The sequence below is a fragment of the Coregonus lavaretus genome (assembly GCF_964263955.1).
Source record: "Coregonus lavaretus genome assembly, chromosome: 14".
Classification (NCBI taxonomy): Eukaryota; Metazoa; Chordata; class Actinopteri; order Salmoniformes; family Salmonidae; genus Coregonus; species Coregonus lavaretus.
The window spans coordinates 15,528,940-15,553,459 of record NC_140001.1 but is presented as its reverse complement, the minus strand read 5'-3'; the positions used below and the strand labels follow the sequence as shown (position 1 = coordinate 15,553,459).

Here is a 24,520-nt window from a genome sequence, read left to right as displayed (position 1 = left end):
GTCAAGTTAAAGTCCTGCATTCTAAGGGACAGATCATCACATGACCCTCCCATTGTACTGTAAAATACATTTAACACCCTCCACCTCATAGAATTAAGGGACCATGTGTTTCTAAACGTGGATATCAACTTTGCCACTTCAGCATTCTTTTGTGGCCCAGTCGATGCCACGCAGGGCTACAGGCCAGAAGGTTCGCCGACCACCACAGACGAGCTCACTCTCCATGCCTGTTTCATTACTTCATGAGCTGCTTGCAGACAATGATCAGCTAGGGGGGAATCAGATTCTCAACATTTTGATGCCACATTTATATGCCAAGAGTGAGTGTGCAAAGCTGTCATCAAGGCAAAGGGTGGCTATTTGAAGAATCTCAAATATAAAATATATTTTGATTTGTTTAACACTTTTTTGGTTACTACATGATTCCATATGTGTTATAGTTTTGATGTTATTCTACAATGTAGAAAATAGTAAAAATATAGAAAAACCCTTGAATGAGTAGGTGAATCCAAACTTTTGACTGGTACTGTACATATACAGTATCTCACAAAAGTGAGTACACCCCTCACATTTTTGTAAATATTTGAGTATATCTTTTCATGTGACAACACTGAAGAAATGACACTTTGCTACAATGTAAAGTAGTGAGTGTACAGCTTGAATAACAGTGTAAATTTGCTGTCCCCTCAAAATAACAACACACAGCCATTAATATCTAAACCACTGGCAACAAAAGTGAGCACACCCCTAAGTGAAAATGTCCAAATTGGGCCCAAAGTGTCAATATTTTGTGTGGCCACCATCATTGTCCATGACTGCCTTAATCCTCTTGGGCATGGAGGTCACCAGAGCTTCACAGGTTGCCACTGGAGTCCTCTTCCACTCCTCCATGACGACATCACGGAGCTGGTGGACGTTAGAGACCTTGCACTCCTCCACCTCCCGTTTGAGGATGCCCCACAGATGCTCAATAGGGTTTAGGTCTGGAGACATGCTTGGCCAGTCCATTACCTTTACCCTCAGCTTCTTTAGCAAGGCAGTGGTCGTCTTGGAGGTGTGTTTGGGGTCGTTATCATGTTGGAATACTGCCCTGCGGCCCAGTCTCCGAAGGGAGAGGATCATGCTCTGCTTCAGTATGTCACAGTACATGTTGGCATTCATGGTTTCCTCAATTAACTGTAGCTCCCCAGTGCCGGCAGCACTCATGCAGCCCCAGACCATGACACTCCCACCACCATGCTTGACTGTAGGCAAGACACACTTGTCTTTGTACTCCTCACCTGGTTGCCGCCACACACGCTTGACAAAATCTGAACCAAATATGTTTATCTTGATCTCATCAGACCACAGGACATGGTTCCAGTAATCCATGTCCTTAGTCTGCTTGTCTTCAGCAAACTGTTTGCGGGCTTTCTTGTGCATCATCTTTAGAAGAGGCTTCCTTCTGGGATGACAGCCATGCAGACCAATGTAATGCAGTGTGCGGTGTATGGTCTGAGCACTGACAGGCTGACCCTCCACCCCTTCAACCTCTGCAGCAATGCTTGCACCACTCATACGTCTATTTCCCAAAGACAACCTCTGGATATGACGCTGAGCACGTGCACTCAACTTCTTTGGTCGACCATGGCGAGGCCTGTTCTGAGTGGAACCTGTCCTGTTAAACCGCTGTATGGTCTTGGCCACCGTGCTGCAGCTCAGTTTCAGGGTCTTGGCAATCTTCTTAGAGCCCAGGCCATCTTTATGTATGTTATTTTTTTCAGATCCTCAGAGAGTTCTTTGCCATGAGGTGCCATGTTGAACTTCCAGTGACCAGTATGAGGGAGTGTGAGAGCGATGACACCAAATTTAAACACACCTGCTCCCCAGTCACACCTGAGACCTTGTAACACTAACGAGTCACATGACACCGGGGAGAGAAAATTGCTAATTGGGCCCAATTTGGACATTTTCACTTAGGGGGTGTACTCACTTTTGTTGCCAGCGGTTTAGACATGAATGGCTGTGTGTTGAGTTATGTTGAGGGGACAGCAAATTTACACTGTTATACAAGCTGTACACTCACTACTTTACATTGTAGCAAAGTGTCATTTCTTCAGTAAAATGTGAGGGGTGTACTCTTTTGTGAGATAATGTGTATATATATATATATATATATATACACACAGTGGGGGAAAAAAGTATTTAGTCAGCCACCAATTGTGCAAGTTCTCCCACTTAAAAAGATGAGAGAAGCCTGTAATTTTCATCATAGGTATACGTCAACTATGACAGACAAATTGAGAAAAAATTATCCAGAAAATCACATTGTAGGATTTTTAATGAATTTATTTTCAAATTATGGTGGAAAATAAGTATTTGGTCACCTACAAACAAGCAAGATTTCTGGCTCTCACAGACCTGTAACTTCTTCTTTAAGAGGCTCCTCTGTCCTCCACTCGTTACCTGTATTAATGGCACCTGTTTGAACTTGTTATCAGTATAAAAGACACCTGTCCACAACCTCAAACAGTCACACTCCAAACTCCACTATGGCCAAGACCAAAGAGCTGTCAAAGGACACCAGAAACAAAATTGTAGACCTGCACCAGGCTGGGAAGACTGAATCTGCAATAGGTAAGCAGCTTGGTTTGAAGAAATCAACTGTGGGAGCAATTATTAGGAAATGGAAGACATACAAGACCACTGATAATCTCCCTCGATCTGGGGCTCCACGCAAGATCTCACCCCGTGGGGTCAAAATGATCACAAGAACGGTGAGCAAAAATCCCAGAACCACACGGGGGGACCTAGTGAATGACCTGCAGAGAGCTGGGACCAAAGTAACAAAGCCTACCATCAGTAACACACTACGTCGCCAGGGACTCAAATCCTGCAGTGCCAGACGTGTCCCCCTGCTTAAGCCAGTACATGTCCAGGCCCATCTGAAGTTTGCTAGAGTGCATTTGGATGATCCAGAAGAGGATTGGGAGAATGTCATATGGTCAGATGAAACCAAAATAGAACTTTTTGGTAAAAACTCAACTCGTTGTGTTTGGAGGACAAAGAATGCTGAGTTGCATCCAAAGAACACCATACCTACTGTGAAGCATGGGGGTGGAAACATCATGCTTTGGGGCTGTTTTTCTGCAAAGGGACCAGGACGACTGATCCGTGTAAAGGAAAGAATGAATGGGGCCATGTATCGTGAGATTTTGAGTGAAAACCTCCTCCCATCAGCAAGGGCATTGAAGATGAAACGTGGCTGGGTCTTTCAGCATGACAATGATCCCAAACACACCGCCCGGGCAACGAAGGAGTGGCTTCGTAAGAAGCATTTCAAGGTCCTGAAGTGGCCTAGCCAGTCTCCAGATCTCAACCCCATAGAAAATCTTTGGAGGGAGTTGAAAGTCCGTGTTGCCCAGCGACAGCCCCAAAACATCACTGCTCTAGAGGATATCTGCATGGAGGAATGGGCCAAAATACCAGCAACAGTGTGTGAAAACCTTGTGAAGACTTACAGAAAACGTTTGACCTGTGTCATTGCCAACAAAGGGTATATAACAAAGTATTGAGAAACTTTTGTTATTGACCAAATACTTATTTTCCACCATAATTTGCAAATAAATTCATAAAAAATCCTACTATGTGATTTTCTGGAGAAAAAAAATTCTCAATTTGTCTGTCATAGTTGACGTGTACCTATGATGAAAATTACAAGCCTCTCTCATCTTTTTAAGTGGGAGAACTTGCACAATTGGTGGCTGACTAAATACTTTTTTCCCCCACTGTACATACATACACACACAGTATAACCCACCAAAACTAGGCCTATCTGAAATATGAAAATGATCAATGAAATCACCAGGTAGCCTATTCTTCTGGCAAAGATAAAGTGTATTTTCTATGGATAATATGAATGTAGGTAGGCTACTCTGTTTTTTGCCAGAGAAAATTAAACAAGTGCTTTCTGGTCACTAATCTGGATATGTGCTCCCGCCTTTGCACACCAATGCTGATGACTGGTCATTGGTCAACAGTCAAGACAGGCAACTTTTTGGTTCTGAAGCATGGATTAGATTAGCTCAATAATGGACTAATGGAGCCTAACGTTCATAGCCGCGGGAAGTAGGGCTGCTGAGGGTGCTGCAGCACCACTTGATAAATCACAATCCAAAAATAATGAATGTTAAAATTAAAATCACCAAATTAGTGCTGTAGGCCTTTATTACTCCTGTATCAGCAGAGAAAAATGAAACCAACCTTACTGAAGCACTTTACTCCTATCATTCTCTATTGGCCTCTGCCTACTCATTACTCACAGGACTAGACGCTTTGTTGCATATTACTGCCTTTCACAGGTCAGAGAGTGAATTGCACATTTTGTTCACAAAAACAGGAAAAGGGGAAAAACAAATTGCACCACCATTTAACCATAGATATACGTAGCCGCGGGAAGTAGGGCTGCTCAGGGTGCTGCAGCACCCCGTTATAAATCACAGTTGCAGCCAACAGTATTTTTCAGTGACAACACATTTGTGTCATCCTTCTAATGTTTGCACACAGGTGTTCGGAGACGCAGATAGCTAACTAGCACAGGCACGCCTTTGTCTGTTTTCAAGTGCTGCAACATGGAAATATGAATGTGTGGGAACCCTAACCCTATAAAGGTGTGTAGTAATTGAATCTTTAGTTTTTTGAAAATTATGTATTCACTGATATGAAAGATATGTTCCTTAAGTTTCCAAAATTGTACCGCAAGGGATGCATTTTAACGTTCAGAATGAGCATCAGGGATCTTAACAAAACTCTCCCAGCCAGAAGATGCTATTATCAACAGGCGTTAGTGTCTATGAATGGGTTAGGATTAGATGTTTTTGAAACAAGACTTTTTGTGCAATGTAGTAGGCTTATGTTAGTGACCAGATTGAATAAGCAAAAGTATAAATATAAAATACAAATGGTAGGCTATATGTATGAAAAAATATAAAAATGTCACACTTGAGAGTCGTCATCCCCCAAAACCTTCTAATGCGCTGGCTCACCCGACCTGTGTTGATTGACAGTTTGCTTGTCCAATCAGAGGGTCGAGTGTGCGTTTCGCTAGCCAATCTGTTGCACTTTCTTCATTTTTATTGCAATTGTGATGCTGGCATTCTGCGGCTACAGTTTCTGACTGTGTGGAGATTAATGAGTGGCAAAACATTACAAAAGCTGGCCAGATCATTTCAAGTCATCAGTCTCAAGTCAAAGTCGAGTCCCGAGTCTTGAGGCTCCAAGTCAAGTCTCAAGTTATTTTATTTTCTATCAAGTCGAGTCTCAAGTCATCAAATTTGTGACTCGAGTCCACACCTCTGACGGGTACGAGGTTGAACATTGATAAAAGAGGGGGAGAACATATGATAGAGAACGAGACAGAGACAGAGTGGGAGGGAGGGAGTGAGAGAGGAGAAATAGAAAGAGAGGGAAAGAGAGATATAGAGATATAGAGATGGAATAAGAGAGGAAAGAAAGAGAGAGATGTGAGAGAGAGACCCTTTCAGGTGTAACATATAAGCTGTGTCAGACCTTTGAGTCTAACGTGCCAGAGATAAGACAGCCTCGTGTGTCAGGGCAGGTTTAGTCTTCAACTTATTATACACACTGTTACGGAACCAATAACTAGCCTGCTAATATTGATACGCTCGCTAAGTCCTAGGCTTAGTTAACTGGCCTGTAACCTGATTTAAGGAGAAAGCAACCTTCGGTCCAGCTCATTCTTGACTCCTCATGTGTCGGCTAGCCCGAGCGGATTATTGTTCATTCAAAATGGTGACCGAAATACATATAAACTAAAATAAACTAAAAAGGACATGTCCAAAACGAAGGATTCAACCTAAAACCAAAAGCCACATGGCCACCAAGAAAAAATAACCTGCAGCCTCCCGGTTCTGCAAGCTTGCACACTAATCATCTTTCGATTCTTCCACCCGTGGGCTTAATAAGGCTTGGCATAGCACCTGCCCTGACCCGGTTGGTGCTGCCACCTGGGAATGGAGCGTGGAAGTGTATCCTGGTAGTGTGTTGCCTAACTGTATGCTAACAATTAAACTACCATCCATATCATAACAACACTCACCTCTCTTGTTTTCTCCACAGCGGTGGATATAATATAGGCAATGACCAGCCACTCCTGAGTGCTGGGCCGGTCCTCCATCTTTACCAGAACAGTGTAGGAGAACAGCATGAGAAAGGCCAGGTAGGACATCTAGACCACACAGTGAAACAGCATCAGACACATGGACCAGAGTGAGCACAATGAAAAAGGGATCTAGTCTAATCCCAGTCAATCATTTCAGACTGAGAAATATTTTCAACAAAGAAGGTCCCTCTTTATATAATATGCATGTCCTGAGGCTTAGAAGAGTATAATGAGTGCATGCTGCTAGCTCACCGTGTGGAACCAGAACTTGACGACAGGAGCGGTGTAGAAATCGTACAGCCTCCTGGTCCAGAAGAAACACTGGGTGGTAACGGGTGTGATTGTGTCAGCTTCGGGGTCTGAGCAACTCTCCCACCATGCTGATCCCTTCTCCGCATCCTGGCCATCCTTCAGAGAACCAAGACATCAGGGTCACGTTCATTAGAGCACACAACAGAAAACGCTTTGCAACGGAAATCAATAATGAGCAAAGTCCCTCCCTGTTTCAGTCCATTTTCTACCATTTGGTTCCTAATAAATATGACCCTGGTATCAACATTAGCATCAAACTGAGATTAGAATGCCATGACAGACAGGAACTGGAAGGACTGAAATTCAGGGAGACTGGTATGGTGTACATTTTGGAACCTTAGTTACCGTATGCCCCCCCTCCTGGGCTGCCTCTGGTCTTCCTGTGTCCCAACCAAACTGCAAAGCCTCCTGGGACTGGGGCACATGGGACATCTCTGCCTGGCTCTTAAACTCCAATAGCAGGATGGCAGGGGGCATGAGGATGCTCAGGATGATCTGACACACACACACACACACACACACACACACACACACACACAGGAATAAGATTCAGACACATAAACACAAGTAATCTGAGGTAACTGCTGGAACAGCATAACATCGACTGACATTAATAGACTCAAAATAAAATTGAACTACTGCTTATTTATGCTGTCAATCAATCTTAGCATGGAAAGAACACTCAGGTGCACTGGCTCTACTTTTCAGAATCTTTAAAGGAGACAGTGCCTTGAACACTCAAACTGGTGGGCCTTGGGCCCAATACGGCCCATGATTTAATGCGATCCGCAGTTGTCTTAGTAAATTGTCTCGGTAAGTTGTCTTAGTAAATTGTCTCTGTAAGTTGTCTTAGTAAATTGTCTTAGTAAATTGTCTCGGTAAATTGTCTTAGTAAATTGTCTCGGTAAATTGTCTCGGTAAATTGTCTTAGTAAATTGTCTCGGTAAGTTGTCTTAGTAAATTGTCTCGGTAAGTTGTCTTAGTAAATTGTCTCGGTAAGTTGTCTTAGTAAATTGTCTCGGTAAATTGTCTTAGTAAATTGTCTCGGTAAGTTGTCTTAGTAAATTGTCTCGGTAAGTTGTCTCGGTAAGTTGTCTTAGTAAATTGTCTCGGTAAGTTGTCTCGGTAAGTTGTCTCGGTAAGTTGTCTTAGTAAATTGTCTCGGTAAGTTGTCTTAGTAAATTGTCTCGGTAAATTGTCTTAGTAAATTGTCTTAGTAAATTGTCTCGGTAAGTTGTCTTAGTAAATTGTCTCGGTAAGTTGTCTTAGTAAATTGTCTCGGTAAGTTGTCTTAGTAAATTGTCTCGGTAAGTTGTCTTAGTAAATTGTCTCGGTAAGTTGTCTTAGTAAATTGTCTCGGTAAGTTGTCTTAGTAAATTGTCTCTGTAAGTTGTCTTAGTAAATTGTCTTAGTAAATTGTCTCGGTAAATTGTCTTAGTAAATTGTCTCGGTAAATTGTCTCGGTAAATTGTCTTAGTAAATTGTCTCGGTAAGTTGTCTTAGTAAATTGTCTCTGTAAGTTGTCTTAGTAAATTGTCTTAGTAAATTGTCTCGGTAAATTGTCTTAGTAAATTGTCTCGGTAAATTGTCTCGGTAAATTGTCTTAGTAAATTGTCTCGGTAAGTTGTCTTAGTAAATTGTCTCGGTAAGTTGTCTTAGTAAATTGTCTCGGTAAGTTGTCTTAGTAAATTGTCTCGGTAAGTTGTCTTAGTAAATTGTCTCGGTAAATTGTCTTAGTAAATTGTCTCGGTAAGTTGTCTTAGTAAATTGTCTCGGTAAGTTGTCTCGGTAAGTTGTCTTAGTAAATTGTCTCGGTAAGTTGTCTTAGTAAATTGTCTCGGTAAATTGTCTTAGTAAATTGTCTTAGTAAATTGTCTCGGTAAGTTGTCTTAGTAAATTGTCTCGGTAAGTTGTCTTAGTAAATTGTCTCGGTAAGTTGTCTTAGTAAATTGTCTCGGTAAGTTGTCTTAGTAAATTGTCTCGGTAAGTTGTCTTAGTAAATTGTCTCGGTAAGTTGTCTTAGTAAATTGTCTCTGTAAGTTGTCTTAGTAAATTGTCTCGGTAAGTTGTCTTAGTAAATTGTCTCGGTAAGTTGTCTTAGTAAATTGTCTCGGTAAGTTGTCTTAGTAAATTGTCTCGGTAAGTTGTCTTAGTAAATTGTCTCTGTAAGTTGTCTTAGTAAATTGTCTTAGTAAATTGTCTCGGTAAATTGTCTTAGTAAATTGTCTCGGTAAATTGTCTCGGTAAATTGTCTTAGTAAATTGTCTCGGTAAATTGTCTTAGTAAATTGTCTTGGTAAGTTGTCTTAGTAAATTGTCTTGGTAAGTTGTCTTAGTAAATTGTCTCGGTAAGTTGTCTTAGTAAATTGTCTTGGTAAGTTGTCTTAGTAAATTGTCTCGGTAAGTTGTCTTAGTAAATTGTCTTGGTAAGTTGTCTTAGTAAATTGTCTCGGTAAGTTGTCTTAGTAAATTGTCTCGGTAAGTTGTCTTAGTAAATTGTCTCGGTAAGTTGTCTTAGTAAATTGTCTCGGTAAGTTGTCTTAGTAAATTGTCTCGGTAAGTTGTCTTAGTAAATTGTCTCGGTAAGTTGTCTTAGTAAATTGTCTCGGTAAGTTGTCTTAGTAAATTGTCTCGGTAAGTTGTCTTAGTAAATTGTCTCGGTAAATTGTCTTAGTAAATTGTCTCGGTAAGTTGTCTTAGTAAATTGTCTTGGTAAGTTGTCTTGGTAAGTTGTCTTGGTCCTCTGTAGCTCAATTGGTAGAGCATGGCGCTTATAACGCCAGGGTGGTGGGTTCGATCCCCGGGACCACCCATACGTAAAAATGTATGCACACATGACTGTAAGTCGCTTTGGATAAAAGCGTCTGCTAAATGGCATATTATTATTATTATAAGTTGTCTTGGTAAGTTGTCTTGGTAAGTTGTCTTGGTAAGTGCGGCCCACAGATTTTGACGGCAGGGCAATACAGGGCTGCCCTCCGGACATCTGTGAAGACAATTTGCCCCCCTAGACTTTGAGAGCCTGACCTTGAACCAGGAGTTCTTCCTCATGTTGAGGCGGCCGGTCCACAGGTCGGTGAGCAGCATCTGGGTGCAGGAGTGGGAGACAAAGGGGCGGAGCCGGGAGGACACAGCCATCTGCAGGCAGGTGAAGTGGCTCCAGTCCTCCATCTCCGAAGTCAGCAGCTTCATGGCCATGCGCTCGTTCTGTCTGAAAGCACGGTCCAGCACATCCACCGCCAGCTGACCAAAGTCCCTGCAGCCATCCATGCCACAACACACAAACATTGAGAAACACAGACTGGAAAACACACACTCAGAAACATAGTAATATACACACACAACTACAAAAGTTCACTCTGCTGAAACAACATACACAAAACCCCAGAGACACACAGAGAGCTTGGGACTATAAGGTTCTATCTGCATAAAAATAAAAATAAATGTTATTGACATAACATTGAACAGAACAAGGCTCTCTACCTATACAGTAGTCTAAATACTCCAATTCATGTTGTTAAGCTCAAAAATATACAAGATAAAAATCACTGCCACCATTCAAACCAATGACTGTTCAGAACATTAAAGCCAATTATCTCAGAATCATATTTTTGTAGATAGAATCTTATAGTCCCAAGCTCTCGACACTACTACTACACAAAACATTTTATGTCTACGAGGAAACACTGACATAGAGTAGGTTTTGAGCTGCTCCGCCGTGGTGTCATCCATGTTGCTCTGCCGAAACTCGTAGGCCATGGCACCATACAGCTTACAGGCAACTGTAGCCCGGGCCATGGCCTCCTCCCCGTGCTGCCACAGAAACAGCGCCATCTGCTGCCGCCTCTGCAGCACGGCCCACACAAACAGGTCATTGAAGCTGTAAACAAACAGAGGAGACTCGCCCAGCTCGGAGCTCTGCTGCTGGCCCACCTTCAGGTCCCTGAGCACCATGGATCTTTCCTGTAGAGATAGAGGAGAGAGAGAGAGGAGGGTGGGGAGAGGCGGCCAGCCAATAAGAACACTAATGTACAGGGGGTATTTGTAGCCACAGAATATACAGTACTAGCTATCAATAGCCTGTGTGTTTGTGTTTCAGTGTGTAAGTGGAGACAATTTTCTTTAAAATACCTCTCGTTTGTAAGAGGCATGTTAGTTCTGTCACAGATTTGTTTGGGCTGGTCCCATATCTTTCACAGACCTTGCGTTTATAGGGCTGAGCAGTGCGGAAGAAGGGTGGCCGTGATGGACTGCTGTCAGTGCTTTGGTGCGGGTGGAGGGTGCAGTCTGCCCTCCTCTTTTTGTTAAGGGGTCCTGAACTATCCCGTCCAGTCTCCTGGAAATGATGGTCACTCAAATCAGTGCAGAGTACACAAAGGCGTATTTAACAAGGTAAAATGTCAAAACAAAAACAAGACAACAACAACTCAAAAGAGAAAATCTGCTATATTAATGGTGTCCGTTTATACAGAAATGCTTGAGGGCCCAAAGGTGGTATCTTGTATACAGACATCTAACATGGGCGGCGTTTCAGGCCAACTTTACAGTCGTGGTGCATACAGCATCCAATGGCTGCGTGCCATGTCATTGACTGTGTAGTCAGGCTTCATATTGCTATATCATATGATGTGGTCAGCTGATAGGCCTACAGTATGTTAAACACCTACCCAGGTGCTGTGAGATCTGGCAGGCAACTGCAAAATAGTCAGCCTGAAATGTGACCTTGGTCTCTCACCTTGCAATGGGCATGTAGGCGGTTATAGTAGGCCCGGAAGTGTTTCCGTGTGTATGTGCTCCGATAGGCTCCTCCTATCAGGTACTCAATCACCTGCCCCATGTCTATGAGGGAGACTCTGTATCCTTTGGATATATGGGTCTACACACAAACAAACACACAAACACACCTGAGTATTTTTAACTGAATATTTCCACTCGCAAAATACTGTAGACATACACATTCGACAAGCTAACATTTTCACCAAGTTTCACAATATTCACCTGTTTCACATCTTCCACGAGGTGATGGAGGAAATTGTCTGTTGGTCCCTGCTGCTATAAAAAAGAATGGCATGTCATGTCTTCATTATCCACAATCAACTCAGTAACCACCAAATGCAAACCAGACTTCAGTGGCTAGTTATCTGGATTACAATACAACATTTGTTCCTACGGAATGAAGTGATAGACCAGATGAAAAGTTATCCTTTCAACTTTTAGAAAAAAAACTTTGACAACTGTATATGATAATATATGGTGTTTCTTGTCTCCGTTTGAGCTTCATTATTTCCAAAGTTATGAATTATTTAATATTGTTTATAACTCCAAAGACCATCCACAGCTTTACTCATGACAAAGAGCTCTGTGATCTACAAAATATCTTCAAACTGTGGGAAAACCAAACAACCAATGAGAGACTTACACTGTATTACTGTGATTGCAATTACAACCACTGCTTTGGCAATTGTGGTATATGAGTTAGCTAATGTACTGTCAATAGGAAAACACAGAATTGCTTCTTTACGTACAGCATATCATATATTGTAACTCATAAATACAGAGCTGAAAAGATGACAAGAGAGAGAAAGTGATCAAGTCATTACCGTGTTATAGAGTTCTTCCAGGCGTGACACGGTCAGGAAGCGGTTCATTGTCATACCGTTGTCGATCAGGAGTTTGACAAAGCCGACCCGGTCCATGACCAGAGCATCCAGCATGGCCTGCTCCAACGAGCCTACCTAGACAGACAGACCACCAACACCACCATTCCATCAAGCCCACCATAAAGCCTGACTGCAATACCATCAAACACATAAACATTAACAACAAAAAAAGCACAGCAATTTCAGTTTACTTCCTGAATAAAATAAAATTAAAATTAAACAAGGACGCTCTAAACACTATGCAAACGGAGCGTAGTTTGCGTAGAGTTCTAAATCAAATCAAATTGTATTTGTCACATGCGCCGAATACAACAGCTGTAGACCTTACCGTGAAATGCTTACTTACAAGCCCTTAACCAACAATGCAGTTAAAAAAATAGAGTTAAGAAAATATTTAGTAAATAAACTAAAGTAAAAAATACAATAAAAAGTAACACAATAAAATAACAATACCGAGGCTATATACAGGGGGTACCGGTACCGAGTCAATGTACGGGGGTACAGGTTAGTCGAGGTAATTTGTACATGGGGGGGGAGGGGGGGGGGTCAATGTAAATAGTCTGGGTGGCCATTTGATTAATATGTAGTTCCATGTACTTTTGTGCCGCTGAAGTTTTGGAACGGACCGTATACGACGCTCCATCGGAACGTTTGATTAATATGTAGTTCTACGTACTTTTGTGCTGCTGAATTTTTTGAAAGGACCGTATACGACGCTCCGTCGGAACGTTTGATTAGCGTGTAGCAGGCTTAAGCAGCCTTGCCCTGCCTGCCCACTGGTCTGTCATACATTTACATTTGAGTCATTTAGCAGACGCTCCAGAGAGACTTATAGTTAGTGCATTCATCTTACAGTGGCTAGGAACGCCAACCACATCTCACAGTCATAGTAAATCAAACTTTTCTCAATAAAGAAGCTATCAGCAAAGTCAGTGCTAATAAGAAAATGCATTTTTTAGTGCAAAAAAGGTAAGTACAACGGTAGGGTGTGAGTTGTTTTGTTGTTGTTGTTTTTACCTGCCAGTGCTGGCCATATACCAGGATGTGTTTTTTAGCTATATCCGCTCGGTCCCACGCCAAAGCTGTACTGAGCTGCTCCGCAGGAGACGCCTTGGTGCCTGTCAATCATCACAACATCTGTGGCCTCAATCGCAACATCGGCCCTGCGTAACTTTTGTAGATCATGCATAGAACTATAGGTCCTTTGAGTGAAAACTCAGATTTCAAGTTGGGATTCAGCCCAGAGAACACATAGAACAGACAAGACAGGACTGGGTCAAGTCTCATCTGAGTATACTCAATGACATCACACATTCCAGTGAATGACACAGCCATAAAGGGCAGGAGAAGGTGTACCTTTCAGTGTGGCCGTCAAAATGGCGCAGTCTGCCTCCTGTTGATCCTCAGAGTCGAAGATTGTGATCTGTGTTTTATAAAGATAGAAATGGGTGAGGATGGGATGGTTTCCCCAGGTTAAACCTAGTCCTGGATTGAAAATCATTCTCAAAGGAGAATCTCAATTGAAAGTGCATTTTAGTCCATGACTAGGCTTAATCTGTGTCCGGGAAACCGGCCCACAGTCACATTACTCACAGACTGTCTGTAGTCCATACTCTCCATCAGAAGGTTGTAGAGCTGGCTGGCGTCTGCTCTCTCCAGACCAAACATGCCCCCTATCCTCAGCAGGAAGTCCTCCTTGATGTCTGTGTCCAGCACCCTGTATACAGTACCAACATAGTAAGCATATACTGGTGCACCAGTACACCAGTGAAGTAAGACATAGGCTAACAACCTTGGTCCTTTTGGCACAACCACATGCTAAGATCTGAGCTCTGGTTAGCAAGCTACCTCATACACATGCCTCCTCTCTCATTTCTCAGTTGGCATGTTTTGGCCCCCAAATACGGCCTGTGTTATGCCTCTGTACACCTAGATAGAGTATACAGGATACACACTGACTACGAAGATATATGAGCCCTGAGATTTTCCTCAGCCTGTAACCTGACCAGGTAAAACTCTGGGCCTCCCACTGGGTGAGGGCTCAGCAAACTTGCTTTAAAACGGCAACATTTTCTCTACTCCCCATGGCAAAATGTGCAGAATTGCAGGAAATTAACTTAAAAACAAAAAAATATATATTTTCGCTGTCACGAGGGGGGCCGCTAAAATGTTTTGCTCACAAGGCGGAGGTATGGATGTGGATACGGAGACGCACAAGCCACTGCAGCCCCTCATGATGAGTTAGGTTTTTTGTGGCCCCCACCCCCATCAAAGTTGCCAGTCCTTGCTCTACATCAGTGTTTCCCAAACTCGGTCCTCGGAACCCCAAGGGGTGCATGTTTTGGTTTTTGCCCTAGCACTACACAGCTGATTCAAACAATCAACTAATCATCAAGCTTTGATTATTTGAATCAGCTGTGTAGTACTAGAGTAAAAACCAAAACGTGCACCCCTAGGGGTCCCGAGGACCGAGTTTGGGAAACGCTGCTCTACATGAACACCAAAGTCTTCAACACGTAACAGCCATTATATGTATGACTACAGTGGTACTCCACACCTGTCCATAGCAGTCTGTTTGTGTAAGAATGCCAGCAAGTCAGCCGCCCGACCTGATCCCTCGAAGACAAACACAGGCACGGGGGGCACACTGCTCACGTACTCTAGCACCATGGACACAATGTCAGGGCCACCCTCCACCACCACACACACCACTGGCACACCCTGGTTAAGCCCTGCCAGAGAGAGAAACATCACACACACACAGACAGACAGACAGACAGACATACTGTTACACACGTGTATTACAATACTCTCTTTCTCACACACACACACTGCAATGCAATCTCTCTCTCTTTCTCACACACATTCACATACACATGCTCTCTCTTTTACACACACACAGTCACACACACACTCACTAGGGTGGATCTTCTGCAGTTGAATGTGTCTCTCCAGCTTCCTCCTCAGTCCCAGCTGGCAGCCATGTTTTCCCAGAGTTCCATCGTCCACTAACAGGAAGTGGGAGTGCAGGCCGTTCAGACACACCCTCTTACTCAAGGGGTTTCCCAGAGGCTGGTAAGGCCTGAGCACCTGGGTCAGGTATCAGAACACAGGTCAGAGAGCAGGCCAGAGAGAAAACAGAAGAGGGTATGGGATAGGCTAAGCGGGAAAGTGAGAGCACATGGCAGCTCAAGAAAGATAAAAGGTGACATTTTCATGGCGCAAATGAGTACAGATCCGTGCAAAAAATACTGCAAACCTTCTTATAATGTGAAAGTGTGATTTAATTTGAAACTTTCCTTAAAAGCACTGATATCTTTACAAAGAACAACACTCACATCTCTCCCTATAAGGTCACTGTGGTTGTCAATTACGCCCCAGGGCGTGACCCCTACAGCGTTCCTCTTCCTGAGGTCATGGGTGCCATATGTTTTCACAGCCTCCCCTACGTACCGGGACACACCTAGGAGGGGCAGATTCTCAGTCCACTTACATACATACGAACACATATAAACAGATCTACAACACATATTAACATGTAATACACACCACACACACAGTTTAATAAATGTAAGGTGAGACCAAAATCACACACATATGCTCACATCCACACGTGCTTACTGTCTTAGTTAAAGGCCAATTGCAAAATTCATCAGCGTTACCTGTGTTGATGCCGTCTGTGAGTATCCAGGCTCCAGTGCTCTGGGCTGCGGTGATCAGGCCTTTGCTGAAGGCCTGTCTAACCTTGAGGGGGAGGGGGAAGTTCTCTGCCCCCCCATGAACCGTCAACAGTAGTTTAGGACGTTCCATCTGCCACTCACTCCGCATCAGCTGCAGCAGAGCCTCAGGCTTGGAATCGACCGCAACACGAACGTACTGAATGGTCAACACATAAAGCATGGTCAGGTCAAACACATTCATATGAGATAACAGCTAGTCCTCGTTGGCATCCTATTTGGCATTACACTGCAGTTGGCATATTGCCCATTCACACAGATTGACACACAAACACCACATTTTTGTTACTCTGTGTTTCCGACGTCAAAAACCGTTCCTATCAAACTTCTAAATGGTAAATACAAGTGAGAATCTCAGGTAGCATCATTGCACTCCTAGTTTCCTCAGTTGGATATTTCTGAGTTCCGACTAGCACAGGAACGCAGCAATAGCTACAGACCTTGGCATGGCAGTTACGTCCAGCACTGTCCTGGAAGTCAATGGTTCCGTAGGCATCGGTGGCACTGGCTTGTGTGTGGCACTCCACTGACCACTCCTCTTCCTGCCCTGCCCCAGGCCCAGGCCAGCTGGACATGGAGGGGCCAGTCTCCAGCCAGGTGTGCTCCCCTACCAGACGTCCACAGCAGCATCTGGGGGTTAGGGGGAGAGTGGCAAAACTCAAACCTTTCTGGTTGTAAAACATTGGCACAGAAATGAATTATTGTTCCTATAAATGTCATGATAGTATACCAAACATTAAGAACACCTTCCTAATATTAAGTTGCGCGCCCCCCCCCCCAAACCGGTGCGCCTGGCACCTACTACCATACCCAGTTCAAAGGCAAAAAATATATATACAAAATTCACCCTCTGAATGGCACACATACACAATCCATGTCTCAATTGTCTCAAAGCTTAAAAATCCTTCTTTAACCTGTCTCCTCCCTTTCATCTACACTGATTGAAGTGGATTTAACAAGTGACATCAATAAGGGATCATAGCTTTCACCTGGATTCACCTGGTCAGTCTATGTCATGGAAAGTTCTTAATGTTTTGTATACTCAGTAAATATGGAATTACTGTCTGTAAGTGTACTTTTACACTAAAATGGACAATCTCACTCTCAAAACATGCACACACACACAAACACACATACAGTCAGCAAAGTCATACCTTATTAGGTTTTGGCATACTTGACACATTGGAAAACATCTGCAATAAACAGGAAATGATACATCAGCAACATAACCGCTTTTCCTGGAACAGTTAGTATAGTTGCCAAAGGTTTTTGCATTTCTGCCTACCATGGTAAATATCATAATTCAAGCACTACTGTTAATTATCATATGAGATTTTGACACTGTTCAGCAAATCACCTGTGTAGGTCTCGGCATGCTGGGATGAATTTACCACAAGCTCTCTTGCAGAAGGTGTCTTCAATCCAAGACCTCCGTGACTGGAACACAACACACAACAAGTTAACACAACACTTTCTGGGGTGGAATACAATGGAAGCCTTGATACTATTAACAATTCTAACGCATAACAACCTTTTGAGAAGAATTTGTGAGAGACATCAATGCTGTGTTATCAGGCTAACAGAAGCTACCGAATGCTATATTCAACTATAAAAACATCAAACATATGTAGAACAGTCTGTTCATTTCTGGAGACTGAGAGAAAACCGAGACCATTGGACTGTAGCTCAGCTCTCTATTGCATTATTGTTCCTATAAATGTCATGATAGTATACACTGAGTATACCAAACATTAAGAACACCTTCCTAATATTAAGTTACTCCATATTCGTCAGAGCCTCAATCATGTATTTCCTGAAAGGCTCTTGCTCAACATGGGCCCAGCTCAAAATAGAAACATACACACATCCCTTTCCTGTGATTATCTGACATGATTCAGACCTTGAGTGTTCACTGTGTGTGTGTGTGTGTGTGTGTTTGTCAGTGGAGGCTCCTCAGAGGAGGAAGGGGAGAACCATCCTCCTCAGTGCATTTCACAAAAATATAAATAGTGAAACATTTAAAAAAGTTGTCCTTTTTAGATAAATCTATACGTCACCAAATAATTGATTAAAACACACTGTTTTGCAATGGTATACAGTAGCCTCAACAGCACTCTGTAGGGTAGCACCATGGTGTAGCCGGAGGACAGCAAGTTTCCGTCCTCCTCTGGGTACATTGACTTCAATACAAAACCTAGGAGGCTCATGGTTCTCACCCCCTTCCGTAGACTTACACAGTAATTATGACAACTTCCGGAGGACGACCTCCAACCTATCAGAGCTCTTGCAGCATGAACTGACATGTTGTCCAGTAAATCAAAGGACCAGAGAATGAATCTAGTACTGAAAGCATAAGCTACAGCTAGCAAGCACTGCTGTGCATAAAATGTGGTGAATAGTTGACTCAAAGAGAGAGACAATCTAACACTTTTGAACAAATTAATTTCTTTAAAAATGAAGGAAAAGCAAGCGAGGGAGCTTTATTTCCTTTTTTTTTCACTTTCACTTACTTAGCTAGCGAATGCAGCTAGCTAGTTTAGTTACTCAAACACCTGGCTCAAACAGAGAGGGATGCTATGTTAGCTAGCTGGCTATGGCTATCCAACACTGGAACTCTTCCAAGTCAAGGTAAGCTTTTGGTTTGATTAGTTTATTGCCACCGGGGCCCGCCGGTGTAACTGCTAAACTGCTTGCTGACTGTACACTGTACTGCATGATTGTAGCGGGTTTACTAACCCGTTCTATTAGCTATGTTGACTATGACATTAGCTAATATGGTGACAATGTAGCCTGTGTGTAGAGGTTAGCGGTTATGATATGAAGGTTTGGCTTGGAACGTTTTTTTTCGCCTGGTCACAGACAGCTGATGTGTTGTGCACAAGCGAAGGGAAAAGGTGAGAGGAGGAGAACGCATAGATGCAAGAAGGAATTATACAACGAGCAAAGTAATCATGCTGTTTGTATGTGGCTGCTATGAAAGTGAACTGTGTTTGCGTGTGATCAGAGGTGTATTCAATCCACCGATTCTGTTGAAAAACCTTTCTTAAAACGGAAACTAAATTCAGATAAACATACCTGAATTTGTCCAATAGAAACTCTTGTTTGCAACTGTTGGCTAATGATTACGCCCTAGATCAGCTAGACGCATAGATACAGGCAAGAGTGTGCAAGGCGGTATTGAATGTCACTATCTGTCTCACCTTGATTACTCTAATTTTTCTCTTGAGTTGTGCACCTACATTGTAAACTTTCATTCATAGGCTAGGTTGTAGCAACCCCATGATGGGTATTAAGAATATTTGATTATCATGTAGTAGCATAAACCTATTGATGTTACATTGAGTTGGGTGAATGGAATATGAATGACAGTCATCCAATATTCTGTAATAGAAATAAGGCCATGCTCATAAAAATAAATAATCGTCCTCCCTCATCTTAAACGGCTCTCACTGCCACTGGTGTGTGTGTGTGTGAGAGAGAAGAGAGATGGAGAGAGAGAAAGGAGAGCGATTTACCTTCATCATGGTCATCAACAAGCTCATCATTTACGCACCAAACAAGCTTTAAGCTTTTGATTTGCACACCCCACATTTTTGGGTTAGTGACAAATGTTTTCTCATAAACTTTGACTTCAGGTTTTTAGATTTTTAGGAAAAATCCACTCAAAAACTATATTTTGGTATTTATTTTCATTAATTTCATTAGCATTTTGCATCATAATGATGATGTGGCAAGTGACAATATCTTGAAAACTTGACTCCTGACATGCAAAACATTTTGGGACTGTATCAATAGCGGACTAATGAAAAAAATACCAAAGATTTTTGAGTGGGGTTTTCCTTTAACATTCATTCGGTCCGTTTTCGTCTCAGGCTCTGTGCACTGTACAAACAAATGCAATGTTTAGACAGCACATTGACAAGAATAGCAAGGAAGAGATAACATTGTTTTCTAGAAACACATGGTGACATAAAGAGAAAAGTAGAACAGGTTTGAAGGACAACGGTGTCGCGATAGATATGTGAGATGCGATGCCCCTATAAATTCACTTAGCCTTACTTCACTCCGGTTTGACTTAATTATAAGAAGTTTATATAAGAAGCACTTGTATTATTATCTAATTATAAAGTATGACTGATTTAGAATCATTTGAGGACTTTTCAAATGAATTAAAAAAGTTAAATATTATCTTGCAATCAGTACTAATTTCAGTTAGGCTACAATTTTGTCATTTCATACAACTAATACTCATAGAAACTTGCTAATGAACTGCTTTCCATATGGGAAGCCATATAGATAATATAAAGACAACTTATCCAAACTTACCATTGTAGGAGCTGCATTCATATAGGCACACAAATTATCCTAACATAGATCCATGCGTATCCTTGACACAGGTATCCTATACAGTAATTAAACACATGGGTCATTCAGCTCCCCTGCTCCCTCATTGGCTGATCATTGTTGGAGAGAGGCTTTAACCAGGCCCTGGTCCAAGGGTCAGTCATTCCTTCACAAAGGCCTTGAAGAGCTCATGCTTTCCTCCACCATAAACACACTGGGAGAATCGCAATTGGATATGCTCGATTCCTCGCGTCCTCTCCTCGCCTCCTTTTGGAAAAGGTCAAAGTTAGTCGAGTCGAGGAAATGTGGAAACAAATGTGCTTGTATGAAATTACTCTCCTGTCCCACTAGCGTGTCATCAGGAAATTTACATTTACAGAGGAAGATTCCCAAAATACATATGTCTAGTGGTCAAAAGAAATGTAGCTAGTTATGCTAGATATTTTATATATAAAAGGATAAGTAGCATATCGTTTCTAAATGTGTGCATGCTATTCTACATGAGAAAACAATGGCTGATTCAAAGGGGATGTGGCAGATTTCAAAACTCTTCCACGGTAGGATACATTTACATTACATTTACATTTTTTGTCATTTAGCAGACGCTCTTATCCAGAGCGACTTACAGTTATCTTGCGTCGGCGGAGGCAATCGAGGAGAGGAGCAAAGAGAAGAGGAGGACGTAGGAGGACATCATTTTTCCCAATTGAGAAAAGGCCACTACGTCTGATTTGGAACTCCGGCTCTCTATTTACCACTTCACTAATTGTTGGTGGTGCTGCATACAGCTAGTGCTCATCAACCACCAATCAAATGCTTTTAAATCCATAATGGGGAGTGTGAAAGTGGACTTTGGGAAAATGATATGGCCTCTAGGAAAGCCCTTGGCACCCCTGTTTGGTCAAAGAGCATGGCTATCAGAGTGCAGTTAACATGAGTGCCGTCGATCACACTTCCCCTAACACCCATGGAATGAGTTGTGGTATGCTGCACTCCATTCTTTAAGGGAGTGCAGCGCCACCCATTGGTCATTTCAACAATAAACAGTATACAAAATTATAGTTTCATTTTACAAACGATAACTGTACAGACCAACACAGATGTCAAACTTGCCTTGTGATACCTACAGTGCCTTCAGAAAGTATTCATTCCCCTTGACTTATTCAACTCTTTTTTTTTGTGTCACAGCCGGACTTCAAAATGAATAAAAAATATTTATTTACCCCTTACCTCTCTACACACAATACCCCATAATGACGAAGTGAAAAAATGCCTCACAAAGAATGTACTGGTACTGTATAAAACATGTTGAGCAGCATTATACAGACTGAAGAGCAGACTTGTAAACAGTAACGACTTCCGTATGTTTGCCTTGCCTCAACGTAGACATTCATTGATTAATACATAAATTCTTTCATCCATCAATCCATCCATTTGGAATGTAATTAAAAGTAAAGAATCCGAATCATTACTAAAGTAGATAAATAAATGACTAGTCAACAGTAGAGAAATAAATGACCAGTCAACAGCTAGCAATGAACATGAATAACATCAAGCCCAGCTAGAGGAAAAACATAGTTTAGGTTTAGTTAAAATAAAATAGTGCATTAACTTTTATATAACATCAAAGCAGCCAAAGTGGGTTAATGTACCAAGTAACAACTAGCTGCATACGCAACACCTTTCATCCCAATACAATACAGGCTACATGAAGATAAAAAGGGGCACTGCAAGCATTTCATGACGCTATGCCAATGATTTACCTCCTAAAAGTAATAAAACATTTAGTGTGCAGTCTATAAACACTCTTACAAATACCGATCCCCAGGGGCGGACTGACATTTCTGACACACCGGCCCATTTTTTTCCTCGAGGCCCCCACACTGGCCCATTTTTGCCTTGAGGCCCCCATTATTCATCAAATAATTATCATTTTGCACACCAAAAAATTAACTAGTTAGACAGACCAACTGGGCTAAAAATGGACCAGCCCATCTGGCATTGGGCCAAAATGCCAGATGGCCAGTCCGCCCCTGCCGGTCCCCATAGGTGGAAATAATTTTCATCTGGTTTCATGCTGTAAGCCATATACAGTGCATTCGGAAAGTATTCAGACCCCTTCACTTTTTCCACATTTTGTTATGTTACAGCCTTATTCTAAAATTGATTAAATTGTTGTTTCCCCCCCCCCTCATCAATCTACACACAATACCCCATAATGACAAAGCAAAAACACGTTTTTAGAAATGTTTAGAAATGTATTAAAAATAAAAAAACTGTAATATCACATTTACATAAGAATTCTGACCCTTTACTCAGTACTTTGTTGAAGCACCTTTGGCAGCAATTACAGCCTCGAGTCTTCTTGGGTATGACGCTACAAGCTTGGCACACCTGTATTTGTGGAGTTTCTCCCAAGCTCTGTCAGGTTGGATGGGGAGCATTGCTGCACAGCTATTTTCAGGTCTCTCCAGAGATGTTTGATCAGGTTCAAGTCCGGGCTCTGGCTGAGCCACTCAAGGACATTCAGAGACTTGTCCTGAAGCCACTCCTGCGTTGTCTTGGCTGTGGGCTTACGCTTTGAACACACCAACTGCGTCATTGCGTTTTGGTATACCAGAAGTACATTAATTTCCAATGGAACGCTGCGTTTGCTTTGCGGCATTGCGTTGCAGAGGCAGTGCGTTCTGTGTGGTGCATATGTTGGATATATCGAACGTATGCGTCAAACTGTATGCGTAAACGGGTTGACAGAAATGGCAGCAGAAGGTGAATGTTGAACTTTTGTTGCACACATATCTAGATGATGCTGCATACTATTTTGCGCAATGACGCAGTCGGTGTGTTCGAAGCGTTAGGGTCGTTGTCCTGTTGGAAGGTGAACCTTCGCCCCAGTCTGAGGTCCTGAGCGCTCTGGAGCAGGTTTTCATCAAGGATCTCTCTATACTTTGCTCTGTTCATCTTTCCCTCGATCCTGACTCCAAGTCCCTGCTGCTGAAAAACATCCCCACAGCATGATGCTGCCACCACCATGCGTCACCGTAGGGATGGTGTCAGGTTTCCTCCAGACGTCCCGCTTGGCATTCAGTACAAAGAGTTCAATCTTGGTTTCATCTGACCAGAGAATCTTGTTTCTTATGGTCTGAGAGTCTTTAGGTGCCTTTTGCAAACTCCAAGCGGGCTGTCATGTGCCTTTTACTGAGTGGCTTCCGTCTGGCCACTCTACCATAAAGGCCTGATTAGTGGAGTGCTGCAGAGATGGTTGTCCTTCTGGTAGGTTCCCCCATCTCCACAGAGGAACTCTGGAGCTCTATCAGAGTGACCATCGGGTTCTTGGTCACCTCCCTAACCAAGGCCCTTCTCCCCCGATTGCTCAGTTTGGCCGGGAGGCCAGCTCTAGGAAGAGTCTTGGTGGTTCCAAACATCTTCCATTTAAGAATGATGGAGGCCACTGTGTTCTTAGGGACCTTCAATGCTGCAGAAATGTGTTGGTACCCTTCCCCAGATCTGTGCTTCGACACAATCCTGTCTCGGCGCTCTACAGCCAATTCCTTAGACCTCATGGCTTGGTTTTTGCTCTGACGTGTACTGTCAACTGTGGGACCTTATATAGACAGGTGTGTGCCTTTTAATTTACCACAGGTGGACTCCAATCAAGTTGTAGAAACATCTCAAGGATGATCAATGGAAACAGGATACACCTGATCTCAATTTCGAGTCTCATAGCAAAGGGTCTGAATACTTATGTAAGTAAATAAGGTATTTTTGTTTTTTCTTTGTCATTATGGGGTATTGTGTGTAGATTGATGAGGGAAAAAATTTATGTAATCAATTTTAGAATAGGGCTGTAATGTAAGAAAAAGTGGAAAAAGTCAAGGGGTCTGAATACTTTCCGAATGCACTGGATGTGTATCTTTATCCTTGTGTTCAAAGCAGGTACAATAACCATGTAGCATACACAATGCCTGATCTGGTAGCTAGATTTTGGAGTTACTGTCTTTTTAGAGTATGGTGGGCATTGTGGAAGTTTGAGTTTAGTATACTGTAGGTGTTCTATAGTGTGTCATTATGGCTTATCTGTATGATGTGTGAATTGGTGGCGAGCAGAACCATTCGTCTACTCCAGGGGTTCTCAAACTTTTTGGGGCAGGGGACCCCTTTTGTGATATCAGGGACCCCCTCATAATCAGAACACAACTCGAGTGTGATAAAAATAGCATACAAGGAGTTTTAGTATGATGTCTGCAGTGCATGACTTAACGAACCAAGTCTTGGGCCCGGTGAAAGAACATTTAAAAAGGCCTCTTG

General features: G+C 42.5%; 1 protein-coding gene across 1 annotated transcript in view; it reads right to left on the bottom strand.

Annotated features, from left to right (window-relative positions):
* The window catches only part of trpm6 (transient receptor potential cation channel, subfamily M, member 6), a gene marked incomplete at its 5' end in the record, with an annotated part of 42,403 nt that extends 22,155 nt beyond the window's left edge, over positions 1–20,248 (bottom strand). Inside the window, 21 exon segments of the mRNA XM_084176460.1 lie at positions 6,098–6,226; positions 6,413–6,568; positions 6,818–6,967; positions 9,499–9,727; positions 10,163–10,434; positions 10,673–10,807; positions 11,207–11,347; positions 11,470–11,523; positions 12,072–12,206; positions 13,149–13,249; positions 13,488–13,554; positions 13,725–13,848; positions 14,689–14,863; positions 15,050–15,221; positions 15,470–15,594; positions 15,794–16,007; positions 16,309–16,498; positions 17,023–17,061; positions 17,226–17,305; positions 20,195–20,233; positions 20,237–20,248. Of these exon segments, the coding sequence (XP_084032586.1) occupies positions 6,098–6,226; positions 6,413–6,568; positions 6,818–6,967; positions 9,499–9,727; positions 10,163–10,434; positions 10,673–10,807; positions 11,207–11,347; positions 11,470–11,523; positions 12,072–12,206; positions 13,149–13,249; positions 13,488–13,554; positions 13,725–13,848; positions 14,689–14,863; positions 15,050–15,221; positions 15,470–15,594; positions 15,794–16,007; positions 16,309–16,498; positions 17,023–17,061; positions 17,226–17,305; positions 20,195–20,233; positions 20,237–20,248 (2,739 nt within the window).
* Between the last annotated feature and the right edge of the window lie 4,272 nt (positions 20,249–24,520).